Genomic DNA, 24066 nt, shown 5'->3' on the forward strand with positions numbered 1-24066 from the left:
GTTGGCAGCCCCCGTCAGCCTCTGGTTTCATTAACACTGAGGGGGTGGTGCTGCTCCACGGCTCACTGACCTATGATGCTGGAATCTGTCGGACTTTATTTATGATGTGTATCGTGTTGAATAGTTTAAACCAAACGAGTCCTCAGGGTTAATAACGACTTTCTGACCAGCATGAACATTTTGTTTCTCGTGAACTGAGTCAGTTTAATCACAAACAGCTGATGCAGATAAATTAAAACCCATGTTTTAATGACGCTGGAGGTTTGAACGGTGCAGTGATGTGGTTTCCCTCCACTGGAACTAAGAGGATAAAACCAGGGAGAACAGACAGGGGCGTCCACATACTTTTGGCCACATAGTGTGAACACTGAGGCTCAGACATGCGCCTCTGTCCTGCCCCCTGCTGGACACACACACCTACAACATGTGGATCAAACCAATCAGCAGGTTATTAACTGACTAACATTAAACATGAATTCATCTGCAGGTTCAATCAATCTTTTTTATATTTTCACCACTGGAATTATTGATTATTGACAGAAATCTGTTCTAATGACCTAATAAATATATTATTAAATAACAATATGAAGATGTTATAGGTGGATTTGTTGTCGTCCAGATGACAGCAGCAGCGTCCTCTGGTGGACAGTTCAACACCTGCAGCTGCAGAAAGACGTCCTAATATTATTAGAAAAATCTTATTTTGAAAATAAAGTAGTAATATTAAAAAAAACTGATTTATAAGGAAAACGAAAAAGAGGTGTTTCAATAATGAAGGTTTTTTTTGGAGGAAAAGTTGTGACATGAGAAAAATCTTATTTTGAAAACACAGTTGTATTTCAACAGGAAGTAAAAAAGTATTTTGAAATGTTGTTAAATAAATAAACAGAATCTTTATGATTGGAAATGTTGGAAAATAAGAAAAAAGTTTGAGAAAGCTTTACAGAGAAGAAAAAACAACAGTCAGAACATGAGAAGAAATAATATTAATATTATCATCAAATGATAAAATCCAGCTGACTCCAGATGATGTGAGCTTTTATTCACAAACACAAAGAGACACATAAACAAGCTGTTACTCATCCACCTGGCTGTAGCCATGGTTACCGATCAGTCCCATGATGCTGTGTGATGTCAGGGTGTGGGAGGGGCCATGGGGGGGGGGGCATAATTCTACCAATAAGACTCATTATTAATCATTGACAACATCACTAAACGATGTTTGAACTACGTTTATTTTACATTCTTTCCTTTACAAAAAGAATTTTAATTTAAAACACTGAGTGTGTGTGTGTGTGTGTGTGTGTGTGTGTGTGTGTGTGTGTGTGTGTGTGTGTTTTAAAGGAACATTGCACCATTTTTTGAAACCCTTTATGAACAGGAGGATTTGACCAAATGTTGAACTGCTCCTCTAAATTCTGTCTGAAACATGATGAGGTTTGGTTGTAGTCCTTGTGTGTTTGGTGTGTGTTTGTGCATGTGTTTGCGTGTGTGTGTGTGTGTGTGTGTGTGTTAGCGGTCGAGGACGTGGGTCTTGTAGAGGCGGTTCATCTGCTCCAGGAAGATGAAGGTGAGAACAGTGTGAGGTCCCAGACGAGCGTAGTACGGAGTGAAACCTTTCCACAGAGAGAAGAATCCCTCTTTTCCCACGACTCGCAGCAGCACCTCCTGAAGACACAAACGTTTCATCAGGTTCACCGTCATAATATTTACAGAAGAAGTTGTAATGATCATAATCATGATATTCAGATACGTACAATTATGAGGAAAAGTTTAAAAACATGAAGATTATGAGACTACATTTTACTATTCAGAGGATAATAATAGAAAACCTTCATCAAATATTAAATATTATGCTTACAGAATAAAGTCATCATGTTTGAAGAAAAGGTTGTGATAATTTAATAAAAACTGAATCATTAAAAACATAAAAATCAGTTTAAGAAAAAAGTTAATATACATTAAATAGTGGAATATAACTAGAAAGCCTAACATCTTATTAAAATTCCCCGTTTAGAAAAATTATGGAAATAATTTAACATTCAGGAAAATAATAGAAGTCATATAATAATAGTAAAAATATTATATTTAAGGAATAAAATCATAATGTTTGAAGAAACGTGATAGTTTAATAAAAATTTAATCTTAACTGGGAAAATTTACAGAAAAAAACAAGTTGAACCAAATATTCAAAACTAAGTTTTAACAAAAACTGTAATATAGATAAAATATTGAATATTAGGAGATACTCTAACATTTTATTATTATTCTCATATTTAGAAAAATGATTTAAATAGTTGTAAGTAATAATACTAAGAGAAGAAATGTGAGGAGCCTCCAGCACACGTGATCAGTGATCAATAACACCTAAGATAACGAGGTCAGAGGTCAGTTTACATGGCAGTGAACACGAAGCTTTGGGTTGAACTCACCAAACCGTTTTTATACTCGGGCTTCCCATCGATCATCCTCATGTTCTGGATCCTGAGGAAACAAACAGACTCGTTAAGAAGCAGCTCTCCTCTGACGAGTCTGATCAATCACCATCAGCTGATCAGGAACCTGCTGGTCGGACTTCAACATCAGATCATCACCAGAATGTCAAGGAGTAATAACATCTCCTGACATTAGCATGCTAACCAGCTAGCCCACCGTCAGACTGCAGGGTAAACCTGCCTCTGTTTGTTTATTTCACAGACTGTAAATAAAGATGGGCGTCGCCTCTGTGACATCACCCACAGATTTCTGAAGCTCAGAGTGAGCTGCTCCACCGTCGCCATCTTGTCAGTACATGACTCCGCCCCCTAACTCCCAGCTAATCCAAAAATGATCAAAGAGGAGGAGTTTGTGTGGAGCCGAGACCTTTTGTTCATGCCTGTTTGTGACAAGCACTAAACAGGTGAGTTATATAAACACTCAGCCCCCTCCCTTCACTTGTTCAGTTTGAGTCTCACCTGGTCTTGACGATGTCGACGGGCATGGAGGCTGCCGTAGTAACCAGACCGCTGATCATACTGGCACAGAAATGACACAGAATATCATCCCCAAAGTATCCTGGAAACACACACAGACAGATGGCATCACACAGGTGACATCACACAGGTGGCATCACACAGGTGGCATCACACAGGTGACATCACACAGGTGTTCACTGTGAGTTCAACATCTGTGAGCGCAGCGTCACCACTCTGTACCTGAGTCTAGCAGCGCCTGTTTGGACTGAGAGTAGGAGGCCAGCTGAGCTGCGTTCACCACCACCGCTCGAGCCATGGTGGGAATACAACCCTGCAACACACACAGGTCAGAGGTCAAGCTTCCCATGAACTATGTCACAATCTTCCAGAGTATTAATGAAATACCTGAGAGCAGGTTCTGTAGCATCAGAAAGTGTCATAATATTAGGAACAGTTTTAACTTTAAACGTGTCGTAAAGCTGCAGCTACTGACGACCGTCGTCATCATCGTCTCCATTAATTGACTTAATGTCCAGAAATAAAGAAACTTATTCATCACAGTTTCCAAAACCAGACTCAAAAAAGATAAAGGAAGCGTTAGATAAATGAAGCGTTAGATAAATGAGGCGTTGGATAAATAAAGTGGTAAATAAATGATACAAAGTTTTGAGCCATGATTGTCCAACAAAACTAATAAACATTAAATTATGAAACAATGTTTAGAGAAATAAAGTCACATATTTAGTGGATAAAGTTGTAAAAGTAAAAGAAAAGTGTTCCATATAAAAAACAGATATTCAGATATACAGAAAAGTGACTTGAATGATTATAAACAGCTGCTGTTTGTTCTTGTGTCAACTGGTCGATCAATTAATCAACAACTAGTTTTATCTTTGAATCCAGCTCACCCTCCACAGTGTGGTGATTCCTTCTTCTCTGGTGATTCGAGCCAGAGCGTTAAAAACATTTGTGTAGCCTCTCCTCTGGTCTGGAGGAAGACTGGGGACACACACACACACACACACACACACACACACACACACACACACACACACACACACACACACACACACACAGGCTGTTAAATAAAGTGACATCGTCCTGGTAGAACATCACGTGAACTCTCTCACGTCTCCGTCTCACCGTCCGTCGGCCGTCATCCTGATCAGAGCGACCTCTGCTGGTGTCCCCACAAACGCTCCTGTGGCTCCGGCTGTCATACCGATCAGCGCCTGCAGAGGGAGCAGCAGGTTCACCACTGTGACTGACTGTGAGCTAACGTGTCCACAGCAGGTTGTACTGTTGTCAGAGTTTCCAGCAGTACAAGCAGTTACCAGTTTTCTGCAGGTGACCCTGAACGCACCTTGAGGAAGAAGTTTGGCGGCCGTCCGTCGGCTCCCGTCATCTTCTCAAACAGGATGGTGTAGATTCCCAGACGAGTCGTCGTGTAGGTCGCCTGACGCAGCAGCCCTGCTGACAGACTGACAGACCGCACACTTCGTTATCTTCACTTTCAACGAGTAAACTTACACTGTGGACTGCTGTCACCAGGAAACCGACACCGAGTTTACAGCTGATAAAAGTAAATGAAGTGTGCGAGCAAAGGTCCGATAAAGTGATAAATGAAGTGTCAGATGAAGTGGTAGGTAAATGAAGCGGTAGATAAATGAAGCAGTACGTAAATGAAGCGGTAGGTAAATGAAGCGGTAGATAAATGAAGCGGTAGGTCAATGAAGCGGTAGATACATGAAGCGGTAGATAATGAAGCGGTAGATACATGAAGCGGTAGATAAATTAAGTGGTAGATAAATGAAGCGGTAGATAAATGAAGTGTCAGATGAAGTGGTAGGTAAATGAAGCGGTAGATAAATGAAGCGGTACGTAAATGAAGCGGTAGGTCAATGAAGCGGTAGATAAATGAAGCGGTAGGTCAATGAAGCGGTACGTAAATGAAGCGGTAGGTAAATGAAGCGGTAGATAAATGAAGCGGTAGATAAATGAAGCGGTAGGTAAATGAAGCGGTAGATAAATGAAGCGGTAGGTAAATGAAGCGGTAGATACATGAAGCAGTAGATAAATGAAGCGGTAGGTCAATGAAGCGGTAGATACATGAAGCGGTAGATAATGAAGCGGTAGATACATGAAGCGGTAGATAAATGAAGCGGTAGATAAATGAAGCGGTAGGTCAATGAAGCGGTAGGTCAATGAAGCGGTAGGTCAATGAAGCGGTAGGTCAATGAAGCGGTAGGTCAATGAAGCGGTAGGTCAATGAAGCGGTAGGTCAATGAAGCGGTAGGTCAATGAAGCGGTAGGTCAATGAAGCGGTAGGTCAATGAAGCGGTAGGTCAATGAAGCGGTAGGTCAATGAAGCGGTAGGTCAATGAAGCGGTAGGTCAATGAAGCGGTAGGTAAATGAAGCGGTAGGGAAATGAAGCGGTAGATAAATGAAGCGGTACGTAAATGAAGCGGTAGGTCAATGAAGCAGTAGATAAATGAAGTGGCGGATAAATAAAGTGGTGGATAAATGAAGTGGCGGATAAATAAAGTGGTAGGTAAATGAAGTGGTAGACAAATGAAGCGGTAGATAAATGAAGCGGTAGGTCAATGAAGCGGTAGGTAAATGAAGCGGTAGATAAATGAAGCAGTAGGTAAATGAAGCGGTAGGTCAATGAAGTGGTAGATAAATGAAGCGGTAGATAAATGAAGCGGTAGGTAAATGAAGCGGTAGATAAATAAAGTGGTAGGTAAATGAAGCGGTAGGTCAATGAAGCGGTAGATAAATGAAGCGGTAGGTCAATGAAGCGGTAGGTAAATGAAGCGGTAGATAAATGAAGCAGTAGATAAATGAAGTGGTAGATAAATGAAGCGGTAGGTAAATGAAGCAATGAAGTGGTAGATACCCAGTGTAGATGCCTCCGACTCCCTCGTTCTTCAGGATGGAGAACAGAGCGTGGAAGCTGGTTTTATATTCTCGAGCCTTCGTTCCCTGACCGCTCAGCTGCATCCTGTTCTTCACCAGGTCCAACGGCTGCACAAAGACTGTCGCACCCATCCTGGACAGACAGACAGGTACAGGCAGACAGGTACAGGCAGACAGGTACAGAGAGTAAAAGAACTGTCATCACACTCAGATTTACAGTTTCTTGTTAAAGTCGTAGGGTTCCTGAGAACAGGGACTGTTTTACTTGTTAGTGTGTTCTATTCAAAGTGTGTTTTAGATTTGGCTGCTGAGCTGTAACATTTCATCAGTTTATTGGGAACACCCTAGGCTGAAGCCGAGTCACTGCAGCAGTAAATCCTCCTTCATGGAGGTTCTAATGTTGAGTTTGATTTTATTTACCCCACCTTCACTGATTAAATTAGAGCGAACAAAATAATAGGAACAATTGTCAAAGCAGCACAAACAGCAGCTTTGTTTTAGGAAATTACACCTTTTACTAATAATAATTTGTAACTGTGTCTGTGACCAAGTGTTTCAGATGGAAGCAGTGCCACACGGAGCAGGGGCGAACTGATTACTTCTTTTAGTGGCATTTGTTGTTCAACCACATCAGGCTGATACAGAAACACTGCAGTGATAACAGGCTGTTATCAGAGTTACTGTATCAGTGAAAGGAACAGCTCGTACTGTAACAACTGACACTTTATCAGAAGGTCAGAGGTCAGCCTGACGACGCCCCCAATCCTGACAATGAAAAGACTGGAGGTGAAACTGCTGCGGCTTCCACATTGAACTATTCACTGTTGTGTTAATAACAGCCGTGTGTTCATGTTTATGATCAGATTAACTGGTCCCATGATGCACTGGGGGTCAAAATGATCATAATCCAGTTGGTGAACAAACATGTCTCAATCACATGATTTTATGAGCCACTGATCCACATGAAAAACCTGCTGAAACTTTTTGTTCAAGAAAGTGACAGAGTGAGGCCTCACTGTTACTGTTACTTACACACACACACACACACACACACACACACACACACACACACACACACACACACACACACGATTTTAATTGAACGAGACATTTTACTATTAACTGGGTTTTTATAGACAAAACGATCATCAAATAATAATAATAATAATAGTAATAATAATAATAACTGATAGATTGATTGATAATTAATCAATCATGAGCTGTAGTTTATATCCGTCACACTTTCTCAGCGTCAGACACCAGCAGCTGTCCCTCACAGCCACGGACATGTTAAGGTCTCGTGCACACTCCTCGAAGGGCGTGCATGGGCAACGTGCACGCTCCTGAGATGTTTTAAAGTTTGTGCACAGCTGAGGGGGGGTCATGACATTTAAAGGACAGACATGCAGCTGCTGTGACAGACACATGGAGGGAAATGTCAGTGTGTCTCTGTACAGTGTGAAGTCTCTTTCTTTTTCTTTTTTTTTTACACTGTAAAAAATGAGTGTATATTTTTAAAAAGCTGTGTTCACAGCTGAGTAAATGTCATGCAGACATCACAGAACCACGGTCACAGGCTTCAACTGAAGACAACATGTGCACCACTCAATGTAGAAGCACAGTAAAAAGTAAGTTTAAAACTTTTTATTGTATAATTAAACTTTTTCTTGTTGCTATGACAGTAAATGTTTTTGGAGATTAAATAAAACGTTAAAAGTTTCTAAAAGCTGTGAAATGTTTGTAGTAAAAATAGAATTAAGACCAAGACAACAGAGATAAAAGAGATAAAACCTTAGTTTTGGTCAATGAGCAACTTGTTGTACACATAAATAAACTGTAGGCGCCAGCGTCCACACAGCAGGGGGCGCTGCAGCAGGAGGTCAAACACTGGAATCAGCCCCATTTCTCACGTCTTGTTTGGTGTCTTTTCTTTTCTTTATCTTAATATTTGCATTTTCATTAGTTTTGTTGTTACGCATACTAACGAGGTTAACATTAATTAACGGGCTGTTGTCGGGTTCATTTTCTCTCTGCAGGCCGGTCAGTCAGAGGCGTTTGGTGATGCTGTGAGTGTGGAGCACAGAACATTCAGAAAGTCTTCAGACCCCTTCACTTCTGTCACATGTTGTTATGTTGCAGCCCGATGAGGAAATAACTACATGTTTCCCTCATCAGTCTTCACTCAATTCTCCATGACGACAGAGTGAAAAATGAATTAAAGAAGTATTCAGACACTTCACTGTGACTCTGTAAGTTCAGCTCAGGTTCCTCCATCTCTCTGGATGATCTCTGAGATGTCTCTACACCTCGACTGGAGTCCACCTGTGGTAAACCCAGCTGGACACACACCTGTCTCTACAAGGTCTCACAGCTGAGCAGAGCAGAACCCGTGAGGTGAAGGAGCTGCTGCAGAGCTCAGACAGGATTGTGTCGAGGCGCCTGGAAGAACCAGGACTCTTCTAGAGCTGGACCCGGACTAACTGAGGCGTCAGAGGAGACCAAGAACCTGATGGTCTCTCTGAGCTCCAGAGACTGAAACTTCCAAAACCCCAAAATACACAATTTACTGTTGGATAAGAAAAGAAACAGCAACTGACTGAAAAACAAAGATACATTTTATATTGATACAGAAACTGGGTTCAGTGACTAACTGTGACAAACTCCTCATGTTTAATCTCCACTTTGACCGTGCAGTAAAACTTTGAGTATGCTGGTCTGAAGTCAGCGTGTTGTGTTCAAATTCAGTTTTACATGTGGTAATCTGAATTACATGTTTCATTCAGATAACTGCATTACCTGCCTCTGACAACTAGCATTAGCATTAGCCTTCACGTTAACAGGTAACACCGACTAACACTGTGGCCACATTAAACTCCAGACAGGACACTTTAATACTTTTCACTGCAGACAGAGCCCCTCTCTCCTCTATTATATTCATTAAAGGCGGACTAATTAAACGATAACACTGCAGAAGGATGGAGAAGACTAGCGGGGCAGATGCCGAGAGGGTGCAACATTCTTCGTAACACCGGGGAGTTGTCGCAGACTGTTTCCGCTACAAATAACGTCCTCCGCTGTTACTCCACGGATTAGTTCTGGTTGATATTGGGTTTTAATTAGCTGTCGCAGGGGTCACGAGCTGGGTTCAGGGCTGAGCGTCGCTTCATGTTGTTATCGGTGGACACAAATCGATAGGGGAACAGATTTCGCCGTAACACCGTCACGGGGCGTTAGCATTAGCAGCTAACAAGGCAACAATCAGGGCGGCCTCACTGGGCCATTACAGCCCGGGTGTTTTATTATAAACCAGACAATACGTTGTTTTTCAAACGCGGATTTCACCAGAATAACGTTGCGGTGTGTTCGCGCTCTGTTAGCAGCAGCTCCACTGACATTAGCAAGTTAGCATGACAGCTAGCAGCAGCAGCACCTACCCGGCCAAGCCTCCGAACAGAAACTTGATGGACTTTGGAGAGGTTTTGGGCTTTGCGTCCGCCATATTTGCCCCGGTCGGTCAATTGCCGCAGAGTTCCTGGTCAGATTCCCGCTGCCTGTGTGCCTCTGGGCCGGACGGTCCACCTGCTCTCTCACCGGTACAGCAGCAGCAGCAGCCGGGGCAAGGTGACTCTCTGGTGCGGGCACGTCCGGAGACACGAAGGCCGGTGGACCAATCAGCTGGCGAAGTCGAGGAGCACGAACATCAACGAACAGAGGCGATTGTTATGCTGCCTTCAGGGTCCCTATAGTAGCTCGTACATATGGCCGTGTCTCGTAAATGTGTCTTGTCATGCATTTTAAAGATATTTTATTCAGGCTGTTACATAGATATAAAAGAGTTTAAGAATTAACAATGACATTAAATTTGCTTTTAGTTGTGCAGCCACTATTGTTACTCTTTTATTTGTATTTATTAGCGAAATTCTACATTAATACACACATTGAACATATTCAAGCCTGTATTCAATTTAGAAACCCAACAACATTAAAAAAAACATCTCTAATATGTTCAGTAACTAAAACAGAAAGATTTCCTTCCACAACTTACTGTATTCTTTTACTGTAACCTGCGTAGTACCTATATATCCGACAGTATTTGAAAGCAACAGCAGTTCCAGCACAACCCAAATAAATTTAAAGAAATTAAAAAAATTAATGTTAATCAATAAATGTTCCAAAATGTACACAAGTCCAAGGTGATCAAATAAAGTGTTCTTCACTAATTGAATTAACGTTTAAACAATTTTTTCATTAACATTACATTAAATAAAACTCATTAAATCTTATTATAAAAATAAATACTGATACGACCCAATCAAGAGGTAAGTAATACATAAATGCATAAACATTTGAAATTTAAGTGATAGAAAATAAATAAGAAGCTAGTAAGAAGTTAAACAAACTATAAATTATCTGGTATCATAGATTATATCCAAGTGTCAGTGTAAATCAGATGAAATTAATCTAATCTTAATAAAATGTATTATTTCTAAAACTAAATACTTGTCAATTCTAATAATTATAATTGATTCAAATCATGTGTTTAGTTAACTAATTAAATATTATTAATTTATAAGTCAAACATTTGTAGTAATAAACAATGTAAACAAAGCGTCAAAACACGAACGTGACTGACGTGACTCTCGTCCAATAGAAAGCCAGTGGTGTCACTTCCTGCACAGTGATTGGTTGAGAGTTCCAGATTGGGCGGGAGCTGTCAAATGCAACAGCTTGCTGAGGAAGTAGAAACAGCCGGCGGTGAGTAGATAAACTAAACTGTGGTTTCTACTGGGTTTACCTTGGTTCTGACTCAGTCTGAGGACTCTTAACGAACCGATGGACTTTTCCAGCTGCTGCTCGTGTTTTCTGCTCAGCCGTGTTTCCGTTATTTTAACGATTATTTTGCGGGTCAGTGTGACGGAGCAGCTAGCATTAGCTAACCTCACCGAAATAAAAACAGACAGTTTTCTTCTGTTTTTAATAGATTTTATTACAGTAAATAAACAATGAATGCGTTAAAGTGCCTGTAAAAACTTACATATAAAGCATGATATTACAGACTGAGTCAGGAGAGAAAACTCAACCACATTTTACTTCCTTAAAATGGAATAATAGGAAATAAACAGAAAAAACACAGTGATTCAGTTTGTGTCTGTTCTGTGGCGTGTAGGTTTGAGTCACCTGTGTCTCCATGAGGAGGTTTTTAAGGATTTTTACAGCGTCTTTCTGTTGCCTCCAAACGAAACTTTAAATCTGAAGATAGTAATAAATGCCTGATACGTCACAGACCGGGCTGACGTCTCATCATGTCCGAAGAGATTCAGTTTATTGTGATAGAAAACTGAGAAGCATCAAATCCTCACATTTAAGAAACAGTAAATGTTTGTCGTTATTTATTATTATTATTATTTTTATTATTTTATTATTTGTTTTTTATATGTTGTATTTAAAATGATAAGTCTATTAAAAGTAGCAGTTTAAAATACTTTTTTTCGTGATGAAAATGTGAAAAATAACATGAAAAATTGTCATTTATGGTAATATTATCTTTAATTTTTCACTTCTCTGCAGCTAGCGGCGATGCTGTGACATCACACTTCAAGACGTCCAATGACAGCACTCGGATCATGGCGGCGGGTGGGGCACCACGCAGGGCGGACCAATGAGGAGCAGGGACAGCCATGACGGACAGGGACAGGGTGGGATGGCGGAGCAGGGGGTTAGGAGAAGGGACATAGGCCAGGCGGGGGTGAGACAGGTGGAGAGGGGGGAGACAGGAGGTGAGTCAGTTGTGGTGCCCCCGCTGCCTGTCTTCCTGTTCCCCTCTGAGCTGGTGTTCTACTCTGGACAGAGAAACTCACACAGGAGAGTTTTAACTCTGTACAACCCCTACAGATTCAGGATCAGCTTCAAGAGTCAGTACCTGTCTGTCTGTCTAACTGTCTGTCTGTCTGTTTGTCTGTCTAACTGTCTGTCTGTCTAACTGTCTGTCTGTCTGTTTGTCTGTCTAACTGTCTGTCTGTCTGTCTGTCTGCCTGTCTGTCTAACTGTCTGTCTGTCTGTCTGTCTGTCTAACTGTCTGTCTGTCTGTCTGCCTAACTGTCTGTCTGCCTGTCTGTCTAACTGTCTGTCTGTCTATCTGTCTAACTGTCTGTCTGTCTGCCTGTCTAACTGTCTGTCTGTCTGTTTAACTGTCTGTCTGTCTGTCTGCTGACTCTGCAGGAGATAACCCCTCTCTCTCTGTCTCTCTCTCTCTGTCTCTCTCTTTGTCTCTCTGTCTGTCTCTCTCTCTCTCTGTCTCTCTCTCTCTCTCTCTGTCTCTCTCTCTGTCTCCCTCTCTCTCTCTCTTTCTCTCTCTGTCTCTCTCTTTGTCTCTCTCTCTGTCTCTCTCTCTCTCTGTCTCTCTCTCTGTCTCTCTCTCTGTCTCTCTCTCTGTCTCTCTCTCTCTCTGTCTCTCTCTGTCTCTCTCCCTCTCTCTCTCTGTCTCTCTCTCTCTCTGTCTCTCTCTCTGTCTCTCTCTCTCTCTCTCTCTCTCTCTCTCTCTCTCCTCAGTGTTGTGTACTGCTCCCTCGCTCTACAGAGTGGTGGAGGCAGAGGGGGGCGTCCGAGCCCAGTCCTGTGTCGACCTGTAAGTATTAAACTGCGACTGATCTCGTTCATGAAGTCAAACACTGAGGTCGAGAAATAACAAACAACACGAGCGGGAAACGACCTGGAGACGACCAATCAGCTGCTTCTGTTCTCCAGGAGAAACAAGCTCAAACTCAAACCATAAACTAACGTCAGCTCTAAGGAGAAAAGATCGTCACCGTCGACTTCACGAGCGCTGAGCTGTATAAAGCTCTGATCATTAGAGAGCAGTTCACAAACTATGACATCACTTCCTCTTCCTTGCAGGGTGGTGCGTCACCTGGACGTCTCCCCTCGGAACTGGAGCCGCAGAGACCGGTTCCGCATGGAAGTCAGAGGAGGGGGTCAGATGGGAGAACGGGAGATCTGGGCAGAGCTGAGAGGAGGAGAGGAGGGGGGAGGAGGAGGAGGAGGAGAGGAAGAGGAGGAGAGAAGGAGGAGGAGTAAGGGAGGAGGAGGCCAGCAGAGGGCGCTGACTCCTCTGTCTCCTCTCCTGGTGCCGACACAAACACACCTGCAGCTGCCTACCTGTTCAGGTGAGACTCCTCACTGACCCACAGGGAGGAGACATCAGTCAGCTCCTACAGGGAAAGGAGGAGACAAGGAGACATGGAGGGAGAAGAGGAGGAAACAGGAGGTAGAGGAGGAGACAGGAGGGGGAGGAGGAGACAAGGAGGGAGAGGAGGAGACAGGAGGTAGAGGAGGAGACAGGAGGGGAGAGAGGAAGAATATAATACCTTAGTACCCATGAGCCTCAGCGGCTGTTGCTTTGGAGACCTTCACTCTGAGTCTGAAGCTCTCTGATTGGACGGTTCTTACACCAATGCTCTCTGGGATTTGTAGTTGACACTTGTTTTTTATCAATCAGTATTTCTTTATTTGTACTGTGTGGGTGTGTGTGTGTGTAGCTGTGCGCAGTGTATCTCAGTGGGTAGTGTGTGTGATGGTGGCAGTGCTGTGTGTCGCAGTGTTGATGCTCCCCCTCCACACTGAGAGCAGCTCGGTGGTTCCATGCTGCCTGCACGTCTCCACCAATCAGAAACTGGCCTGCGCCTACACACTGGGTAACTCACACACCTGAAACACACACACCTGAAAAATACACCCCTGTAACACACACACCTGAAACACACACACCCCTGTAACACACACCCCTGAAACACACACACCTGAAATGCACACACCTGCACACACACATACACACACCTGTAACACACACCCCTGAAACTCACACATCTGAAACACACACAGTGGGTAACACACACACCTGACACACATACACCTGAAACGCACACACACGAAACACACACACACGAAACACACACACCTGAAGCACACACCCCTGTAACACACACCCCTGAAACACACACACCTGAAACACACACACCTGTAACACACACCCCTGAAACTCACACACTGGGTAACACACACACCTGAAACACACACACACACACACACACACACACCTGAAACGCACACACCTGAAACGCATACACCTGAAACGCACACACCTGTAACACACACACCTGAAACACACACACCTGTAAGGATAGTTAAATAAAGGAGGAGTTGGAAAAGGAAACAAGGACATAAGGAGCGAATCACTGTCTCTCTCTCTCCCTCAGGTCTTCTCACCATGGTGTTTCTGCGGTAACCAGTGACATCATGCTGTCGCCGCCGCCTCCTCTGTTTGAGTGACAGCTACTTCGTCAGCATAGCAACAGAGTCCACCAAACCCTTCCTGACCTCTGACCTCCAGACAGACTGTCTTCATGAACTCAACACACATGAATGTAGTTTGACAGCTGAATGAGGACAAGACTTCCCGTCTCAGTCAGCATCAAGACCCTCAGACCAGATCCATCCAGAGACCCTCAGACCTTCAGACCCTCAGACCAGATCCATCCAGAGACCCTCAGACCTTCAGACCCTCAGACCCTCAGACCTTCAGACCTTCAGACCTTCAGACCCTCAGACCAGATCCATCCAGAGACCCTCAGACCCTCAGATCCTCAGACCCTCAGACCTTCAGACCCTTAGACCAGATCCATCCAGAGACCCTCAGACCTTCAGACCTTCAGACCCTCAGACCATCAGGCCCTCAGACCTTCAGACCTTCAGACCAGATCCATTCAGAGACCCTCAGACCTTCAGACCCTCAGACCAGATCCATCCAGAGACCCTCAGACCTTCAGACCCTCAGACCTTCAGACCTTCAGACCCTCAGACCTTCAGACCCTCAGACCAGATCCATCCAGAGACCCTCAGACCTTCAGACCTTCAGACCCTCAGACCTTCAGACCTTCAGACCTTCAGACCAGATCCATCCAGAGACCCTCAGACCTTCAGACCTTCAGACCCTCAGACCTTCAGACCAGATCCATCCAGAGACCCTCAGACTTTCAGACCTTCAGACCTTCAGACCCTCAGACCCTCAGACTCATCCAGAGACCTGTTCCTTGGGGTGTTGGTGAATCTGAAGATGATTAATAGGACAGGAGTTGTTTTACTTGTTTGAGTTTTGTGCTTCGTTGCAAACGTTTGGATCTTCTGAGGTGAGGACAGAATCTCCTCAGAGGAGTCACAGACCCTGAGAAGTTCTTCAGAGTTCCTCCTCTGGGCTCTGACGAGGTGCTGGAGTCACTTCAATAAATTATTGCTGCAAACGGAGCATGTGTTGTGCTGATTCTTCACATGATTGGGTAGAGTCTGCCAGCTGGTTAGCTTAGCTTAGCTTAGTTTAGCATGAAGACTGGAAACAGCTAGCTTGGCACTGGTGATGTTTTGTCTTGTTGTTAACAGTTGAGGAAACATGAACGTGAATAATTTATTTCCCAGAATAGTTTCTACATGAATCCAGTGAAGCTGTGAATAAACAGCTGAGACACGCTCAAATTAAATCAATCAATCAATAATTAAATCAATCAAATGATGTGCACAGAGAAACACATGGATCATAAAGCTTCCTTTTGTTTTCCTGTCAGACTGAGACCTGGAGCTGGTTCCAGATCAGTCTGATGTTAGTAACTAAAATACAAACTGACTCATTTTAAGACTAAAACATCAGACGCCTTACCTCCAGACTGACTCCGGTCTAAGACCAGTGTTACCATGGTAACAATCAATGACACCTAGCTGATCATAGCACTCAACAACAAACAACAGGACACCATGGCTCATAGTTTGTGGTTTGAGTTCAGTGGTCGGATGCAGTTCCTCAGTCGGCCATTTTGTTTTATTTTGAAAAAAGTCTGAATTTGCTAGAACTGAACTGATCTGTGAATGAATGAATTCAGACTCAGTCTGTCTGAAGTCTGGACACGTTTTATTTTAAACCAGCTCCGTCAGGACGTTTTATTTTGACACATTCAACTGAAACAGGCTGTTTGACATGGATCCACTTCCTGTGTGAACGAACAGAGCCTTTATATGAACAACAACATCGTCTGCTCAGAGGGTGGGGTCCTCTACGATAACATCATACTCATCAGCCAATTCCCTCTGGGCTTGGTCAGTTGTGGGTGTGGCCACTGAGACGGACGGGTCACTTCCTGCAGACGGAGCAGTTAAAGGTTTAATCCACTCAGATCAATAACATATAATCAATATGAAATAAAAACTGATGATCTTGCTTTGATGGGCTTTCTGAAGATTGTTTGGGTTCAAAATCCAACTTTATTTGTACCTTCTATTTGAAATGAGTTCACATTTACATTCTCCAGGTGTTTTCTTGTTACGTCAGAAAAGTCGTTTATTTTTTACTTAATTTTTTTGTAAGTGCAGGAGATGAACCGACTTCAAGCCACACCCACTCTGAGTGATCCAATCAGATAAGGATTTAACTGAACTGAACCTCCTGTAACTAAAGCAGGTGACATCAGAACATTTACCTTTGGCTCTTTGGCGATATAGAGACACCATGATGACAGTGGAGATGACGTACGGGCAGACCACCACCAGGTGGCGCACCAGTTGGATCACAAGCTGGAAGGGGTCTGAGGCAGGGGGCGGGGCTTTGCTAGTGGGTGGCGGTGTGGTTGTAGATTTACCTGTAGAGAAAAGGGCAGGAACTCTGTCATTTACTCCGTCTCCTCAGGTGCTTCCTGTCCACCAAAAACCAAACCACGCACCAGGAGCTGTGTGTAGAACACCACACTGTGTGGAGGCAGAGGTCTGGAACACCTGGACTCTCAGGTGTTTACCTATCACTTTATGATCCTGGAGTAAACTTTGCTTCCTGTGTTTTCTGCTTTAAAGCTCCAGAGTTGATGCATGTGAAGAACCAAAATCCATCTCAGTGTAGTTTGACATCTCCTCTCTCAGGCTTCTCTCTGGAGCTCTAGTAACAACAGGTTGTTGAGCCAATCAGGAGAGAGGAGGCTCTGAGCCTCACAACAGAAATACCACAGAAGTTACAAGCTGCAAAGTTTCCTCATCATCACTGAGAGACGTCTTGTCTGCCTCTACCTCACCTCCTCCTCTACTGGATTTTAAAACACTGGATGTTGTTCTCCTCCCTCCTGTCGTATTTCTCTGCAGGTTTATAGAGTCAGAAGAGTTCCCTGACCTGTGACAGTGATCCAGCTGGGCGGAGACTCTCCATGACCTCTGATGTCACAGCTGTAGAGGCCTTCATCAGACTTGTCAACATGGTGGATGGTCATGTGACCTGTAGTCTCTTTGATGAGGGAGCCATCTTTATAGAAAGCAGCTGGGAGGTTGGAGGGAGGGGTCTTTGTTTTACAGTGCAGAGTGACATCATGTCCCTCCATCACAGGGAGGACAGGACTCTGCAGGATCACTGCTCCACCTCAACACACAGACAAACTACAGCATTTCATCCATTTACATACAGCTTCATCAACACTGACTCCACAGTCTGATCTTACCAGTGACAGTGATGCTGATGCTGTTACTGGTTGCTCCCTCTCTGGACTCACACCAGTAAACTCCACTGTCACCTGGGAGGGTGAAGCTGATGTTACAGGAAGAACCAGCTGATCTTCCCCAGGAACTAGACCTGGAGCTAGTCTGAGTGGAGAGGTGAGTCTAGTTGGTCTCAGAAATGATGCTGTTTAATCTGATGTCTGAGCTCTGACGCTTTGGTCTGAGGATGTTGTGAAATTGACGTAGAACATATGTGGTTTAAGACTCGCTCCACTGTGAGATCTGATTCTCTCTTTCTGTTTGTTCGTCTGTCACTATAGAAACAGAGACGCACTAAAGAGAAGCTGCACGGCTGTGACCACTGTGGGAACACGTTTACAACTTCAAGTCATTTAAAGACCCACCAACGTGTTCACAGCGGGGAGAGAAACCGTACAGCTGTGAGCAGTGTGGGAAAGCTTTTACAGACTCATTTAGATTAAAGACCCACCAACGTGTTCACACCGGAGAGAAACCGTACGGCTGCGACCAGTGTGGGAAGGCTTTTGCGATTCCGAGCAGTTTAAAAAGTCACCAACGTATTCACACCGGAGAGAAACCGTACATCTGTGATCAGTGCGGGAAAGCTTTCAGCAGGTCCAGTATCCTGAAGATCCACCAACAAGTCCACTGCAGTTAGAAACACAGAGTCCAGGCCGGCGGCGCGACACGAAGAACCGTCTCCATACTCAAACATGTTCCACTGAAGGTGGTGTAACGCTGTGAGGACAGACGGATGAGCTTCCTGCGGCGCCGCTCAGCTGGCGGCCCGGACTCCAGCTCTGCTGCTGCAAACCCCAACTTCTGTTTGGTGTTAAAACCTCTGTCAAGTTTCTACCATGTCTCTATTCTCTAGACCAGCTGTTCTCTAAGTGAGTAAATCAGATAAAACTCATGTTGTAAACTGAGTGTTTCTCACACTGTCTGAGTGACTGCCCAGCCTGTAGTGGTGAGGGGTGTGTACGTGTTGTTTTCAATGTTAAATCAACTTGTGTAAGTTCAGACATTATTGGAATTGGTTGTTTTACAGTGTAAAGAGTTGGCAGGAAATATTTTTGTCTTATTTGACTCTGTCATTTTGTTTCTATTCAGTCGTTTCATCAGCAGTTTCATGGCTTGTGTTTGTTAAAGACACCTGATGATGTGACTGATGCTGCAGTTCATTCAGACGTGTCGGACAGACTGTCGTTAACCTCCGTCTGTTATTGATGAAGCCGTGACGCTGTCCGTGGTGCTGAAGTCACAGACGCCTCAGTGATATCAAATTGTCCTTAAAGCAAATATCAACAGAGACGTGTCGTAGCAACGTTCAGAGCGACATGTTTCCTGAAGAGCTGACGTAGCTGTTGTTACATGTTGCTTAGTGATCTTTGATTTCCATCACCACGGCAACGCGTTGGACTGTGTCCCTGCTGTCTACTCATGTAGCTTCGTTTGTTTTATGATGTCACTCCCCATCTTTATAATGTTTGTTTTTATTTATTTATCTCACAGGGAATATAAGATACTTTACATATGTTTTATAATTATTTATTTATTACTGTGTCTTTGCTGTTCCACTGTCGTGTTCCTTCAGCTGTTCATTCCCCTTCAATAAACCTGCTCTTGTCAAATCTTGTCTTAATTAACTTAACTGCCATATATTTATTTTTCCAGCTGAAAAATGATCTGATCATGGTTTGACCATTTTACTCCACACACGAGAGTTGACGGTCAATCAGATGCCTTAGCAACAGTAACTAAGGGGGAGGAGCTCAGCAAAGGTTCAGGCTGCGATTGAGAAGTCAGAATAACTTCCTCTCTGTCCTTGATGGAAAACATCATGAGGTCAAAGACGTGAAGGAGAAACGGAGGAAAAGAATCAGACTGACCTTCATGGCACATGGAGGAAGTTCAGCCATTAAAACAGACACTCAGACGTGAGTTTCCTGACATGAAATGACATTTATGTTTATAATACTTTGTTATGATGATATTGTTACTAAAATCTGGACAGAGTTAAAGTGTTTCTACGTTTGTAGCTCCGCTGTGGTTTTAAATGTTCCTGCAGCAAGGAATTATGGGACGTCATGTCTCAGCTCTGATCATGAAGCTGCTCAGATACTTCAGCCTCATTCATGTTTTCCCGGGCTCATGTTGAAACGAGTCACGTGACCAACAGAGTGGATCTCAGGTGAAGAGAAAGGAGACAAACAGCAACAACGTGACTCTCATAGACATAAACACGTGGACGCCGCCATGTTGGACCGGGTGAGACCGCCCTGTAAACAAACAGGAATAAACGGAGGAGCCGCAGTTTTTCTGGATAAAAATAACGTTTATTTTTATTTATGTCAGTAATTTTACTCACTAGTTATTAACAATTCTTGATGAATGAATGAAGTATTTTCCACCGCGTCAGTAATTCAGTTCACATAAACCTGACTTTCACACACTCCTCCTCATGGAAAACTGATTACTGTCCAAACTATGATGATTCTGAGTAACTGGAGACAAAACTTATATTTCTTCTTCTAGTAGATCCTAAACCCTCAAATATACAAACAATAAAATATAAACATTATTAAGCTTTTTATCCAGAGAAACTCCAAATCTGTTTATTCCCATGTGTTTTTATTTATTCCCACACATACGTCATCTTTTCTGCTGCTCATCAATTATGACGCATCAAATAGAAAGTCTCTGTTTATATGAGTCACAGCCGGGATCACAGCAGGACAACGAGTGATACTCAGGAAATCATAGAGAAATTCACCTGGACAACTCTGAGTTACATCCCCTCTCTTACAGTCTGCAGACGGACCGCTCTCGTCAATTCACCAATTAGTCCAGTCACAGAATTAATAGGCCTCTAGTTTAAAAGTAACTCAACGGTTTTTATTCCTGGTTTTCCTTCTCTAATGTGAATATAAACATAAACAAATATATTTGTGGAGAACCGGTTGGACTAAACCACTCAAATAATGTTCAGTCCATTTTATTTGTGTAGCACCAAGTCATACCAAACGTGATTCAGCTGCTGCCCCGACCTGGGTGTCGGAAACCAGTGTGGGAAAGCTTTCGGTAAATTGAGGAGCCTGAAAAACCATCACCACCATCACCACACCACTCAGACACACAGCGCCAGGCCAACTGGTTTCCTCCACTTTACTGAATCCTGACTCACTGACAATAATAATAATCTTTATAACTCACTGTAGAACATGTTTCATTGATGTTGTATAATCATATGAGTTTTTTAGGGCTGCTCCATGATAATGGACCAAATGCTAGGCAATGGCTGCACAGCTGTGACCAATGTGGGAAGACTCAAGAGTACAGTTAGTTTGGCAGCTCACCAACGCACCCACACCAGAGAGAAACCGTACAGCTGTGACCAATGTGGGAANATAACTCACTGTAGAACATGTTTCATTGATGTTGTATAATCATATGAGTTTTTTAGGGCTGCTCCATGATAATGGACCAAATGCTAGGCAATGGCTGCACAGCTGTGACCAATGTGGGAAGACTCAAGAGTACAGTTAGTTTGGCAGCTCACCAACGCACCCACACCAGAGAGAAACCGTACAGCTGTGACCAATGTGGGAAATCTTTTAGGTACAAGTCTCAGTTAAACGGCCACCGACACATTCACACCAGAGAGAAACAGACTGTTCTTACTGTTGGTAAGACCTGTCTGCTGTAATGTTCCTGACCCACAGACACAGTGTTCGAGCTGTGAGGGTCAGACCTTCTTCAGTCACATTACATCTCCACGACTCACTGAGGCGACTGACACTGAAGTTTTTTTAATTTGTCATGACATCATCCGGCAGAATCAGTTTAATGTTTTATTCTAATAGTCTTACAAGTCATAGCTCAGCTAGCTTTGTGGCTAATTAGTTTAGCATCAAATAAACCACAGGAATGTGTTTTCTGGTCAGCGCCTCACTGACGACAGCGGACTGCAGATCACTGACTTCCTGTTTCTCTTGTACATTCAGAACCTTCTGCTGTTTGACCAACAACCTGAAATCAGAACTTTGGATTTTTTTTCTGTTAACTAAATTTACACATTTTTTTTTCTGTTTCGATAAAGAATAAAGTTCCTAAAGCACATGTTTTTGTCTTTTTAATCCTATATATATATCTATATAGATATATATATATATCTTCCATATATATGGGGTTGGACTCACAGTGGAGAGAAACTACAGCTGTGATCAGTGTGGGATAGTTCTCAGCCAACCTGTTAGAAACACATCTGGCCAGCTGTTCTCTCCTACACTCAACCGTAAAACATTCACTGAATATTACTAAGTCTGCTCAGAAACACATTTGAGTATTTTGTCTCTAATATGATCGAATGAATCTAATAAAATATTATCAGGACTAATATTTGGAGTGGAACAGGCGATCAGGCCAATGAAATGAAATCTTGTTTATTTCAAACTCCTGGTATCAACTGTTCAGTTTAAGTTTGACACGATGTAGGAAATGATTGTTAAAACAGGATTTATGAGTCCATGAGGGTTTAAGGTCCAGGAGCTGATAGTCAGTGTGAAGTCCTCTGATTGGCTGGTCGTGTGGAGAGGGCGGGACCAGAGGCCTGGAAGAGAAGAAGATCATCATCATCCTGTTTTTTACCTCCAGATGACAGTAACAACAACTTCCTGTTTCTCTGTGATGGAAGAGGATTCAGGTCACGTGTGAATCTCATGTCGCTTTAATATGAAAACATTTTCAATATAAAATCAGGAATCTGAGATTAAAGGTAAAATACAATAAAACTCTCACATGTGGAAACTGAAACTCTGGAGGCGGAGCTTGAGAATGAGACTAAACACTGTGTGATTTTATGTTGTGGTGCAGAGAGATCAACATCATGCAGTGTCAGTGGTTTCAGTGGGAGAGAGTTTTTGTCCTGAGTAACATTTCTGTGGAAAAACATCTGTTATGAACATGGAACATCTGCTGGTCACATTAAACACAAAACGTCTCTGAGACACAGGTCATGTCTCTGTCTCTGCTCACCTGTCCTCCTCGTCCAGAGAAGACAGTGGTCAGGCCGTTGTGGCGGGGACGTGTCGGAGGGGCGGGTCCTGGACTCCTTCAGCTTCGACAGGAGCTCGGGGCTGGACAGCGACAGATGAGCTGCACACAAACAAAATGAACCAACCACAGAATTCAAACCTGTGACTTTCAACAATCAGAACAGTCCAGCTGATTGTTGACAGAGTTTAACCCTTCAGCTCCCACACAAAACATACCACTGACACTCCGAGGGCCCCGAAGGGCCCTGAAGAGGCCCCGAGAGCCCCGGAGCGCCAGGATAGAGACTGAGGGCCCAGGAGAGCGCCAGAGAGACGACATGCATGACGAACTGTCGTCTTTTTCATATGATCAACACGTCTGACACTCCGTTTCTTTAATAACTGATTCATAGTTCAGGGAATGAAAATGTCGCGGGATGAAGTGTTGAGTGAAACTCTGAGGAAACTGGTCAAACTGGTCCAGACTTGAATCTGAGAAGCTGCTGCTGGTGTGTGTTTCAATAAAAGACTAAATAAATAAAAGATTCATTTTCTGTCTGTGAACTCGTCGTTTCAGCCGGAGTGCTGGTTGGGAAATAACGACACTGTGATGTGCAGCAGGGTCCGGGGGGTCGCCACAACACGACTGACCACGCCCACGTGTTTACCTGCTCTGTGTGTGTTCACCAAGTGTTTCAGTTACTGAAGGAGAGAAACGAAGTCTCTGTCAGACGTGTTGATCATGATCGGCCCTGTCCACCAGAGGGAGCCGTTTCCTCTCTACCTGCAACTGATCCAGGTGCTCTGCACTTGGTCCAGCTCACCTGGTCTGCTGTCGGAGCAGGGAGGAGACGAGGAGGACGAGGAGCTCCGGGGACAGGAGGGGGAGGGGGAGGAGGAGACAACGCTGGATTCACTGACGTCGCCATGAGACGGAAATTTGCTCCGTCACTCTGCAAACAAAAAGAGAATGAGAGATGATGGAGACGAGAAGACGTGGACAGCTGTGACGTCGTCCTGTGAGACAGATGTTCACCTTGGACAAACTGTAGCTCTGGACTCTGCAGAGACGGAGGAGGAGGAGGAGGAGGAGGAGGAGAGGATGAAGAGCAGAGCAGCTGGGTCTCTAGTCGAGCTGTCACTGAGCTGGAGGTTACTGATGATGATGATGATGATGATGATGATGATGATGATGACTTCATGATGAACGTCTGCAGTGGGTGGAGCCTAAAAGAGATTCTGTGTTAGCAGCTGCAGTCTGAGAGCTGTAATGTCCTGGCTGTGATGTGACACCTGAATGCATCGTCTCAATCTGAGCTGTAAATAAACTCAAATCTTTTGTTTGTTTGTTTGTTTGTTTGTTTGTTTGTTTGTTTGTTTGTTTGTTTGTTTGTTTGCTCCTCAGCTCGTTACGTCCTGGTTTCTAGCTTCAGTAAATGAACATCAGTGTCTGTCGGTGTCTCGTGACGACACAGTGTCACCTGTGCAGCCAGGTGTGATCAGAGGGATCAGCTGCACCAACAGGTGGAGGTCGACCTGCTTCCTGCTTCAGTTCTCTGCTTCGTTAAATGCTCCTGAATGAGGTGAGACACCACCTGTCCTGCTGGTGGAGGGAGGAGGGGGG

At 43.7% G+C, this 24066-nt stretch overlaps 2 protein-coding genes, 1 long non-coding RNA gene and 1 pseudogene across 3 annotated transcripts; 2 read left to right on the forward strand and 2 right to left on the reverse strand.

Annotated features, from left to right (window-relative positions):
• Window positions 1-1021: 1021 nt before the first annotated feature.
• Window positions 1022-9547, reverse strand: slc25a11 (solute carrier family 25 member 11). Its single transcript, XM_022769333.1, has 9 exons — window positions 9309-9547; window positions 5855-6007; window positions 4318-4435; window positions 4098-4186; window positions 3863-3953; window positions 3195-3285; window positions 2955-3054; window positions 2433-2484; window positions 1022-1668 (listed from the first exon to the last, which is right to left on the reverse strand). Exons 1-9 carry the CDS (start codon window positions 9371-9373, stop codon window positions 1513-1515), a joined length of 915 nt encoding a protein of 304 aa, XP_022625054.1. The 5' UTR covers window positions 9374-9547; the 3' UTR covers window positions 1022-1512.
• A 2079-nt stretch (window positions 9548-11626) lies between these two features.
• LOC111239451 lies at window positions 11627-12884 on the forward strand. Its single transcript, XR_002665861.1, has 3 exons — window positions 11627-11786; window positions 12424-12499; window positions 12769-12884. It is a non-coding gene; the product is annotated as an uncharacterized LOC111239451 (long non-coding RNA).
• A 3945-nt stretch (window positions 12885-16829) lies between these two features.
• On the reverse strand, window positions 16830-17639 carry LOC111239459 (Fc receptor-like B). Its single transcript, XM_022769342.1, has 3 exons — window positions 17601-17639; window positions 17391-17550; window positions 16830-17311 (listed from the first exon to the last, which is right to left on the reverse strand). The coding sequence occupies exons 1-3, from the start codon at window positions 17637-17639 to the stop codon at window positions 17043-17045; spliced, it is 468 nt and encodes a 155-aa protein (XP_022625063.1). The 3' UTR covers window positions 16830-17042.
• LOC111239460 lies at window positions 17640-22562 on the forward strand (annotated as a pseudogene).
• Window positions 22563-24066: the final 1504 nt, after the last annotated feature.

Source organism: Seriola dumerili, unplaced genomic scaffold (assembly GCF_002260705.1).
Source record: "Seriola dumerili isolate Sdu_G_001 unplaced genomic scaffold, Sdu_1.0 BDQW01002857.1, whole genome shotgun sequence".
In the NCBI taxonomy this organism is placed as follows: domain Eukaryota; kingdom Metazoa; phylum Chordata; class Actinopteri; order Carangiformes; family Carangidae; genus Seriola; species Seriola dumerili.

Bases quoted from the DNA above. Each gene is read 5' to 3' on its own strand.
- slc25a11 (XM_022769333.1), bottom strand. From the start codon at position 9,373: ATGGCGGACGCAAAGCCCAAAACCTCTCCAAAGTCCATCAAGTTTCTG. The intron at 6,008-9,308 runs GTAGGTGCTGCT...CTGTCTGTCCAG, and splicing joins CTGTTCGGAGGCTTGGCCGG to GATGGGTGCGACAGTCTTTG. The intron at 3,055-3,194 runs GTACAGAGTGGT...GTGTGTTTCCAG, and splicing joins ACAGGCGCTGCTAGACTCAG to GATACTTTGGGGATGATATT.
- LOC111239459 (XM_022769342.1), bottom strand. From the start codon at position 17,639: ATGTTCTACGTCAATTTCACAACATCCTCAGACCAAAGC. The intron at 17,551-17,600 runs GTCAGAGCTCAG...GAGACCAACTAG, and splicing joins CAACATCCTCAGACCAAAGC to ACTCACCTCTCCACTCAGAC. The intron at 17,312-17,390 runs GTAAGATCAGAC...CTGTGTGTTGAG, and splicing joins CATCAGCATCACTGTCACTG to GTGGAGCAGTGATCCTGCAG.